General features: G+C 52.3%; 1 protein-coding gene across 1 annotated transcript in view; it reads right to left on the minus strand.

Annotated features, from left to right (window-relative positions):
- LOC137807609 (uncharacterized) overlaps positions 1–5,360 on the minus strand; it is a 22,974-nt gene extending 17,614 nt beyond the window's left edge. Inside the window, exon 1 of the mRNA XM_068608331.1 lies at positions 4,909–5,360. Within this exon, the coding sequence (XP_068464432.1) occupies positions 4,909–5,360 (452 nt within the window). The remainder of the gene's footprint in view (positions 1–4,908) is intronic.
- Positions 5,361–11,107: the final 5,747 nt, after the last annotated feature.

The raw sequence follows: 11,107 nt of genomic DNA on the forward strand, positions 1-11,107 counted from the left end.
AGTACGAGCCTATAGGATCCATCAAAGGGCAGGTGTACGCAGATTTTGTAGCAGAACTTTCGCCCGGAGGTGAGCAAGAGGTGGAAGCGAGTTCGCAGTGGCTGCTCTCAGTTGATGGCTCTTCAAACCAACAAGGGAGCGGTGCGGGAATAGTCTTGGAGGGACCCGACGGCATACTGATCAGTAGGCCTTGCGTTTCGCCTTCAAGGCAAGTAACAATCAGGTAGAATATGAAGCCCTGATAGCAGAAATGCTCTTGGCCAAGGAGATGGGCGCACAGAACCTCCTGGTGAAGAGCGACTCAGTTGATTACGGGGCAGGTGTCGGGTGAGTTCCAGGCGAAGGACCCACAGATGGCGGCGTATCTGAAATACGTCCAGTTGTTGAAGGGGGCGTTCAACGCTCTTGAGCTGATACATGTCCCGAGGGAGCAGAATGCCAGAGCTGACCTCCTCGGAAAGCTGGCCAGCTCAGGCAAGGGGGGTAGACAGAGGATAGTGATCCAGGAGACTCTCAAAGCTCCGCGTCGATTCGTGGAAGACAACAGGGTGGATGTCCTCCAGATTTACACATCAAGGGGAAGGCCGAGGAGTCATTCCTCTTTGACCCAAGATACGCAGAGGGCGCCCCGCATCAGCATGTACGTGGGTGTGCCTGAGGAAGAGTAGATGCAGGTATGTGTTTTGTCCAAAGGAGACACCTGGATGACACCCTATAAGCGATACCTGGCAGATGGGGCTCTTCCAGTGGACCCTGAAGAGGGTAAAAAGTCAAAAGAAATGCCGCAAGATATACTTTGGTGGATGGGGTGCTGTTCAGGCACGGTTTCACTCACCCTATCCTAACATGTGTCAGTGGCGATGAGTGCACCAGGATAATGGCGGAGCTACACGAAGGCATCTGCGGAAGTCACGTAGGGGGAGATCCTTAGCCTCCAAGGTACTACGCGCAGGCTTTTCTGGCCAACAGTGAAAGAGGACTACGCCCGGCACGCCCAGCGGTGTAGGCAATGCCAAAAGCACGCCGACTGGCACAAGGCCGCCGCCAGAAGAGTTGCGGTCCATATACAGCCCATGGCCTTTCCATACATGGGGATTGACATCCTGGGCCCTTTCCCACTAGCAATCAGGCAGATGAAGTATCTGATCGTCGCCATCGAATACTTCACTAAGTGGATAGAGGCGGAACCCGTGGCACAGATCATTACGCATAAGGTACAACATTTCGTGTGGAGAAACATTGTGTGTCGCTTTGGCGTACCTAGGCGCCTGATATCTGACAACGGGACCCAGTTTGCCAGTCAGCAGTTGAGAAATCTGTGTGCTGAAGTAGGAATCAAACAAGTGTTCGCATCGGTTGAACACCCCCAGACCAATGGAATGTTAGAGTCGGCAAACAGAGTTCTGCTGAGGGGGTTAAAAAGAAGGTTAGAGAAAGCCAAAGGGCGTGGGCGGAAGAGGTGCCAAGGATTGTATGGGCATATCACACCACGCCCCATCCTCTACTATGGAGACGCCCTTCAGTTTGGTGTACGGGTCGAACGCGATGATTCCAGTAGAAATACATGAAAGCTCACCACGTTTTCAAAACTTTGTGGTGGAGGAGTCCAATGAAGAGAGGTGGGTAAACCTGGATCTGCTAGACGAGGCCAGGGAAGAAGCTAGAATAAAAGCTGAAGCGATGAAGAGAAGAGTAGAGCGGCAATATAGCTCTAAGGTAAAGCCGCGACAGTTTCAGGTTGGCGACCTAGTGATGAGGAAAGCTCACCCATACGAGTTGGAAAACAAGCTGTCTCCCAAATGGACTGGACCCTTCAGAGTTACTGAGGCTAAGGGCAACGGTTCGTACAATCTGGAGACTTTAGATGGAGGTCCTATCCCGCGCAGTTGGAATGCAGTCAACTTAAAATTTTATTTCAGTTGACATATGTAAGCAGTGTGTAACAATTTAGTTGAAGGGGACGCTCTTTTTCCCTCTCGGGGGTTTTTTAATGAGGTCACCCTAATAAAAGGAAAAACCAGTTTGAGAAAAAGAAGTGCCTTGGTTTTCAGTCTTTATCTTTCTCTGTTTGAAGTAATGTGATGCGCCACCTAGGCCCTGGCGTCGCCAAGAAAGAAGGCGTCGCCTAGGTCATGGCGTCGCCCAGAAAGAAGGCGTCACCTAGATAGGGGCGTCGCCCCTGAGCAGGCGTCGCCCAAGTGAAGGCATGCACCGTTGGAAGAACAGGACGAAAGGAAAGCGCGCGGTACATGAAGCATATGCAAAGTAAAGTGGCGTTGCAAAAAATCAAGTATGATATTGAAAGTTGTTGTTACAAGCAATGTTCAATACAATGGGAGTAGTACAAACGGAGCAAATGCTACAAATCATGCGAAAACACGAACAAGCCATTTCTCAGCGCTCATCAGAGTCATCACTGGAGGAAGGCGAAGCCCCTTTTCCAGCCCGCAGAGCTCGAGTAAGTCGTGTCCTCTTTTCTTGGTTTATTTTCGAACCTGCACCAGGGGAAAGACGTGTTAGAGACACCAGGAAGAAAAACAGGCACAGTTAGAAAGTAACGAAGGCCGAGTTTTCTAAGGCAGTGGTTCTTACATATGTACTTCTCAGAGTCCCAGCGTAGAACTCCAGGCTGATCACCGTGGCAGAGTCAAAACCTCCCGCCTCAGCAAGAATCCGGCAAGCTATTTGATCACTTGGAGCCAGATTCTTGAGGGGTCTAGCTTTGAGGACCTTCTCCTCCCTCACCCAGTACAACGGAAACCCATCCAGAGCGTCGGGAACAAGATCAGTACGGCAGATCTTGAAGAACCGGCCTTTCCACCCGGTGAACGAGCTTTGGAAGGGTGTGAAGAGAACTCTCCCGGGTACATTGCTGAGAGTTACCCAGAGGTTGTGTCTCTGCCTCTTCACCTCAAAGAAGTGAAGAAAGAGGTCAACCGAGGGTGCACAACCAGAAACCCGAAGAGAATGTCGAAGGCTTTGACAAAGGCCCAGCTGTTGGGGTATAACTGGGCCGGAGCAACGTTGATCTCCGTCAGCAGTTCCTTCTCGAACTAGGAGAAGGGTAAGCGCACTCCGATGGTCTTGAACACCACCTGGTAAAGTAAAAGAAAGGGACCCCTTCGTTGGCCCGTTCGTCTCACATACTGGCTCCCCTAGAGTGCAAGGGAGCACAGCGATGTCGTCGTCATGCCTCCTCGCGAAGGCCCGGTGGTCATAGGAACACGAATCCCCTTTGTGTTCCCGTATGGCCCTGGTAGAGAGTAAGCATGAATACTCGTCAAGAAGTTCACTCGAAGCCCAAGGGTACAAGTCTTTGGGACGAACTCTGGAGGAAGCAGCGTGGGAAGACATTCTTTAATAAGATCAGGGATTGTCAAGAGTGTAGAGACCGCAAGAAATGCAAGAGTTGGGCGAGGGAAGCGAATGCTGGAACAACCCTTTGTGAAAATGAAAGGGTGCAGGAAAGAAGAGTGCAAGAAGAAAGAACTTAAGTAGATTATGAAGAGTGGGAAAATGATGAGGATAGTTTCAGAGTTTGAAGAGTTAAATAAAGCGGTTAGAGCGCCAAACGACGCGAACGGATGCACCGCACGATCGACCCACGTGGCAGTAGATGGAAGGGTTGCCCTGGCACCCCTGGTTAAGCTCAAAACACGTCGTATCAATAGAACACCTGATGGTACGATGCGCCGTCGAAAGGGATCAGGGGCACAGTAGGATTCAGGATCAGATCGAACGAGTCCCATCAGCCATACAGAAAGCGCCACGTGGATCAAATCGAATGACTGGATGTCCCATCAGCCATACAGAAAGCGCCACGTAAAGCAGGTCGAATGACTGGTTGTCCCATCAGCTATACAGGGAGCACCTCGTGGAAGATACGGGAAGGACCTTGAGCCCATCGCCGCCCCCAGGCATCGACCAAGCCCAAGGTCAAAGTCAATGTCAAGTTAGGGACGACGCCCGAGGCGACACTAGAATGAGACGCCCGAGGCGACACTAGAATGAGACGCCCGAGGCGTCGCCTGGAATGACATAAAGGACGACGCCGGCATGAGACGTCGCGGGCGTCGCCAACCCAAATATCAGCAGGGTTGCCTCCCCGATACCCACAGGTAGGAAAGACTGTGGAGGGAGATGAAGGTGAAGGAAGCAGAGTTAGTTGCTGGCGTTATCTTCCCGATACCCACGGGTAGGAAAGACTGTGGAGGGAGATAAGATCGCCAAACGCCAACGAATTGCTGACAGGGTGTTCCCCGATACCTATGGGAAGGAAAGACCATAGAGGGAACGGCCTCCCCAAAGCACTCGACATTTTAGAAACTCGGGGACGATACGGCACTGCTGTAGCAGGCCTCTCCTTAGGCGTGGGCGCCGGGGGCTAAGAATCAGGGAGAGAACCGTTTCGGTGTTAGAGACACCCCGTGGACGATACGGCGTCGCTAGGTGAGCCTCTCCACGGGCGTGAGGGTTGGCACGCGACCTTTCCCGGTCATACAAGGCCGCCCAACAAGCAAAGAAGCGAATATGATACAAACAGAACAAACGAAGCATAAGAAGGCAAAAGATGAGAATAAGATCGCACAAGCAGAATAAAAACACAAAGGCAATCATACGAGCACCCAAATTTGTAGCAAGAGTACGGATAGTTCAAAGAATTACAAGTTTGAACAGAGAAAGTCAAAAGCAAGCGTAAAGAATAAAGGAATTAAGCTTGAAGGTGAAGGTGGCGGTTGAGAGACAGCGGTTCAGTCATCCACATCTATGGGCATGACCTTCCCGTCGACGACATGGTGCATGGGGTCGCAGTTCGAAATATTGATGCCAGGGTTCTCACAGGACGCCTGGGACAGAGCCTCCTGGAACCCCTCCTCGAAAGTACCCGCCATCTCCTGGATAAGGGACCTTTTCTCCTTCTCCAGCTCCTCAACGGCGGCATCCCCAGAGGTCACCTGCTTCTCCAGAGCCTCCTTCTCAACGCGGAGTCGACTGACCTCGACCTGTAGCTTGTCGTAGTTAGCCCGGAGAAGGTCCATAGCTTTGGTCTGAGTGGCCATTTCCCCCTCCATCCGCTCCGCCTTGTCAGCCTGCTCACGGCAACGGTCCTTTTGAATATCTGCATCAGCTTTGAGCAATTCCTGAAGGCCCGTTACCTGGATTTGGAGGGCGACTTCGCGAGTAAAAAAGCCAGCCTGGAGCTCCAATGCCTCTGCCAGTTGCCTTTCAATTTCTGCTTTTGACTCTTGCGCTTGCTTCAGAGAGGTTTGGTAGGTTTTGTTCTGGCGCCCCAGGGTCCTCATTTCCTCCTCCAGAGTAGTCGCCTTTGTTTCCAAGGCTTGGAGAGTTTGAGCTTGCATGACCGCGTTTCTGGCCTGGGCGCACCATTTAAGGGCCACCGCCAAGAAGGCCCCCAAGTAGAAGGGCATGCCTTCCTTCCTGTCGGTGCCCTCTGGCAGAGTCCCGCCACTGAAGCCCCTCATTAGATGCATGATCGGAGGAGGGATGGCGATGAAGTCAGGGGCGGCAGCGACGGAAGCAAGGGAAGCAATGGTTTTCTGCTGGCGGCGGAGGCGGGGCAGATTCGGCGCCTTCGCCCCTTTCTTCTTGGAGTGTCATGGGAGGGAGTGAGGTCGCACTCGGGGGGTTATCCATGAAGGGGTTCCCTCCCTGGGGCGGCGCCTCTACCGAAAGAGGAACCCGCGCAGATTTTCTTCTTCTGAAGGGAGCCACGCCTTCTGAGTCCTCATCATCTGATAGAATCTCCAAAACCCGTTTCCCTTTGTCAAGGGGGGTTGGAGCCGGTAACGAGACCGCGGCTAGGGGAACAACGGCGATGGGTAGAGGAGAGCCAGGAGTCTGAGGTGCTGCGAAGCTGTGGGGAGACGACGGAGGGGAACTCAAGGTAGCCTCGGCGGTGATCGGGGGAGGCGGCGACAGAGTCGGTGGGGGAACCGGATCAGCAGCAGGGGTGGAGGAGGCGCCCGCCTTGGCGGCACGTGCCTCCTTCATTGCCTTCGCCAGCATCATTCTCTTGGAAGCGCCCATCACCGATCCTACATCAAGACAGACCAAACAGCAAGAATTAGGACCAAAGCAGCTATGCAAAATTACAACACACATGGAGGTGTGAAATGCAAGTAACATGGCACAATATAAATGAGTATAAGAGTCTGGGGAAACAAACGTTCGATAGCAGGCTGTTCACAACAAAAAAGATGAGGGGAGAGCCCCTTACCAAAGTAGGTGGTCAGGGCGTGAGCATTGTACTCGCTAGCGACCAGCTTCAAGGTATCAAAAACGATCCCCAACCCGGCCAAGGCTTTTGGCCCTGAGCAATTTAGGGCGCTCCGTCCAGTAAAGGGGGAAGCCATCCAAAGCTGTGGGATCGTGCTTGGCGCTGCACACCCTGAAGAACTTCCCTTTCCAGTTCTTGTAAGAATTCTGGAAGAGGGAGAGGAGGATCCTGCCTGCGATCCCAGAAAAGCTTACCCAAAAGCTCTTCCTCTGCTTCTTCACCTCAAAGAAATGCAGGAAGACATCTACAGAAGGGGGGATGCCCAGGTGTCCACAAAGAATTTGAAAGCCCCTCACGAATGCCCAGCTGTTGGGATGAAGCTGGGCGGGGGCAGTGTTGATTTCAGTAAGAAGTTCCCGTTCGAAGGGAGTGAACGGGAGACGCACTCCTACGCGCTTGAACACGGTCTGGTACATGAAGAAGAAGGGTCTCCCCTTTCTAGGTCTGTCGTCCAAGCAAACCGGTTCCCCAGGCCTGCCGGGACGGACGGATATGTGGGCGTCGTGTGTGCGGCAAAAGGCGTTAAAGTTGTACAAATGGGGATCCCCCCGGTGAGCTTCCAGGTCCTGGAAGGAAGTCAGGCTGGTGCATTCACTCAGGAGCTCGTCGGGGCCCAGGGGTAGAAGGCTTTGTAGTTGGACTTGGGGGTCGTGGGGGAAGAATCGGGCTCCGCGTTCGCGCGCGTCATGGTGAAAATAGATAGCTGGAGAAAGAAGAGAGGAAAAAGGGTTTAGCAAGTGTAGCCATGGCAAGAGGGGGAAAGAGCCCCAGGAAGCGTCACCCACGCGAGAAAAATCAGAGGAGGAAGAAGAAGTGGAGAGATGCAGTAATACGTGAATAACAACAGTCCCAGGCAGTTCAATAAATCCTATAATGCGACGAAAGGGAAGAGTCGTGAGTGCTCGAAATCGTACCATTGCTATTGGAATGGAGGCAGTAGAAGAGCGCAGGAAGGAGAGAATCGCAATTGCAGAGAAAAAGGGTTTTGAAGGCGATGAACAGTACGGAGTCGCAGAGCGAATGAATGTAACAGTAGGGTGAGCGTGGGGTTTGGAGTAACTTAAACGTTACATTTCGCAACTCAAGAGGCGCTAACTGAGGGCCGTAGGATCGTGCCACGCGTCAGAGGGTCAATTGCCTAGGGGAAACGCAAAGGTCTCTGGAGGATGGCCGCGCGATGGGCCACGTGGCGCGCGATCAAGGTTAGCCCAAAAGGTGTTATCATCATCGTTTCAGAGGAGATCAAATCAATCAGTAAGAGCGCTCCTAGGGTTCAGAGAGCGTCACGTCAACAATTCGAGAATTGTTGAGTAAGCAGGGAATGACACGTCATCAGGATGACACGTGGACGGCGTGGGCGAGGCTTTAGTCTTTACGCTGAAGACAAGTCTTCAGCGTAAGACTGGGGGGCTTGTGTACCGTCCCGTATCCGGGCGTTGACTAAGTCAAAGTCAAAGTCAACGGCTGGAGAGTCAAAGTCAACGGCTGGAGAGTCAAAGTCAACTCAAGGCGTCGCCTAGGTGGAGAGACGCCAAGAGGAAGCGTCGCCAAGGCATGGCGTCGCCTAGGTAAAGGCGTCCCCCAACCAGGGCGTCGCCAGATCAAACAGTGCTAAAGCAAGGCAATCACGGTGTGGTTCCCCGATACCCATGGGTAGGAAAGACCATGGAGGGAACGACGCCGTGGGAAGACCTCAGGACCCGATAACCCGGGGCAGTGATAAAGAGAAGGAAAAGGTGGCTTCAAGGCCATAGTAATAGTATCAGTGTAGGGCAGCCTGACTCGTGAAGTACTCCTCCCGCCCCAGAGACGCCTGTGGGGCAGATACGACTCAAGAAGAAAGTCACGCCCAGGGCAACTGGGTGCAGAGTACAAAAGGAAGGCAGATACGCTCTCAAAGTATGTGACTAGATACTTGGGGGCATGAGTTGGCACCCAAAAAGTCACCCCTAGCGCAGTAGCACTCCCAAGCAGGAGGATTCACACGTAGAAACGTCCCCAGATGGGCAGAAACGCCCCCAGATGGGGTCACGGCGTCGTGAGGCCCTCCACGTGTACAACAGCCATGTCATAATGGAAACACCCTTTAGTCAGGTGCCAGGTAATTAAATCATTCAATACAGTTCCCCTTTCGAGCATTCAGGTACTATAATGGCTCCCAAGCGTTTCAACGTCTTAAATGCGCTACGTTTTCTAATTAAACGCTTTAATGAGTACGTTACGTTTGTGATTAAAAGCGCTTTAAGGCGCTTTAAATGCTTGGGTCGTTTAAATAGTGCAGAGAATGTTGGAAAGAGGGTTCGAACTTTCTGCAAATTTACCAGAGCTCTCTAGTTGCTTGCTCGTGCTTCGTTAGTTACGAACAAGGGACTGGGAAATATTTTTGCCTGAAAGAGAGAACACAGATACACAGTATACAGTTATTTCTTATCACCTTCAGAGTGCCATACGCGGTGCTCAGAGACGTAGGTGAACAGTTTTGGTGTTTCTTGCTGGCTGACTTGAGCGTCGGAGTGCAAACGGCCGCTAGGGCGCCTCTTTGTCCTCTTTTTTGCAGGAATCCACAGGTAACCAGTGGGAAGGAGTCCCTAGCTGACGGTTGAGGTCGCGCACGAAGACGTCCTGGTCAACCGGACGGAACACTATCTTAATAATTTTATGTGCGAGAAATCAATATGAATGAATTTTATATGGGCATCAATATCAATCAAAGGATAAAATATTATCATGTTTTTCAAAATACAAAAGAGTGAGAAGGATGAACCATAATCCCAATTTTCCAACTCCACTGATGATGGAGTTAAACGTCGCGCCCTGCCAACTCCATCCAAATGCCTGGGCCTTCATCCGGGCGTTTCAAATCCTCTGCAACTATTTCGGGCACAACGCCTCCGTGGACGTGTTCCTCTATTTCTTCGAAGCGAAGAACCCTGGGGACAGGTCGTGGGTCAGCCTGAACGGGGTTGCTGGACGGGTGCTTCTGGGCCTGTACCAGCAATCCTTCAAAGATTGGAAGGGTAGATTCTACATGATATCTGCTACCCCTCAAAGTCCAAGTCTGCTCGAGGGGTACCCCCTCTACTGGGTTCCTGGAGTTGAGTTCAAGAAATCCAGGGACCTCGAAGCTATGGCCCCCTACGAGCACGAGCTATGTGGGCTGTTCCTGGGGGCCAAGTACAACTCTGCACTCCTCATCAAACATGAGTTTGATGTGGTGGCTCTGAAAAAATATATAGGTAGCTCTTCTTCTTTCACCTCTATTAGGATGCCTGCACCTTTTCATGCATGTTTTATGTGTTTTTTTACCTTACTTGCATACCTTGGTCCTCTAACTCTTCCTTTTTTCATCTATGCAGACTCAATGTCGGGGAAGGACAGGAGGCTGGCCCTGCTGGAGCTTGCCAAACGTAGAGGAGCCAAGGGCACTGGTTCCTCCTCTTCTACCACTGAGCCCATTGCGGCCCCTCCACTCTTGGTCGCGCCAGCTGAAGGCCCCGAGCAAGGGAAGAAAAGGAAAAGGCTGGTGAAGGCTTCCGCTTCTTCTGCTGCTGCTGCTGCCGCCTCAACTGAAGAGGAGAGCTCAGGCTTTTCTCTTGTTCACCGCCAAAGGAAGAGAGCAGCGGTTGAGGGGGCCTCATCTCTCCAGCCTGGAGAGATTGAGGTGGTGGAAGTGGAGGAAGGGTCTTCCCCTCCCCCTTGCGCTCAAACTGCCCCAGAGCCCACCAACCTTCCTTCTCCAGGCCAGCAGCCGCCTCCAACTTCCCAACTGCCATCTTCCCCCCCAGCAGGCCAATCACCTGGTCCACCTGCTCATCTTGCTGGGGGTCCACCACCACCACTGCTAATCCCCACCGCCACTGCTGAAGGTGGGGGGTCCAGCTTGCGCCCAAGCACTTCTGGAGCCAACCACGAAAACTTCAGCAGGGTCATCACCCTGGTCCGACAACTCATAAGCAACCGGGAGCTTGTCGAGTGGAGTGGTGATGAGGTGGATATGCACCTGGCCAAGCAGGTAGTGCTCTCTCTGGAGTTTTCCACCCAGCATCGCAAGCAACTAGCCCTGGAGAAGAGGGTGAAGGATCTTGAGCACGACAAGGAGTCACTGCGAAGTGACTTCGAAGCTGCCCAAGGATCTGTGGAGTTGATGCGGGGCATGGTGGAGAAAGCTAGGAGGGAGTACCTAGCGCAGGTCCAAGAGACCATCAAGACAGAGATCTTGATGGGGCAAGCTGTTAGCTCCTTGGACTGCACGGTGGTGGAGCTGCGGGCCGAGACCTCCTCCCTACGCCAACTGAATTCTCAAATAGTGGGGGAGCTCGAGTCCACCAAAGAAGCAGCTGCAGCTGGAGAGAAGAGACTCGAGGAGGTGGTGGGCAAACTGTCCGAAGCTGCCTCCTCCCTTGCTGCCATCACCACTGAGAGGGATGCCGCGGAGGCCTCAAAGCAGAAACTGGAGGCGGAGAATGCTGATTTGATGAATGTGGGTGCTGATGCCCTTACTGATGGATTCGAGCTAGCACTCGAGCAAATCAGATGCGTTCTCCCGGACCTGGACCTCTCGCAGTTCAGCATCTATCATGAAGTGGTAGATGGGAAGCTCATCCCTCCTGCCCCTTAATCTTTTTTCTTCTCCGTAAATTTAACTTCTGCACAATTTTCTTATTACTCTGAAATTTGTATAAGACTTGACCGTGAATACAAACTCTCCATGCTTCTTTTGTTGCATAAATTTCTTCCCTTGTATTTTCTTTGAACTTCACTTATCTTTATGTGCGCGACTAACTGTTAGCTAGCCTAGGTTCAGCGCGA

This window comes from Phaseolus vulgaris, chromosome 11 (assembly GCF_000499845.2).
Source record: "Phaseolus vulgaris cultivar G19833 chromosome 11, P. vulgaris v2.0, whole genome shotgun sequence".
Taxonomy (NCBI): domain Eukaryota; kingdom Viridiplantae; phylum Streptophyta; class Magnoliopsida; order Fabales; family Fabaceae; genus Phaseolus; species Phaseolus vulgaris.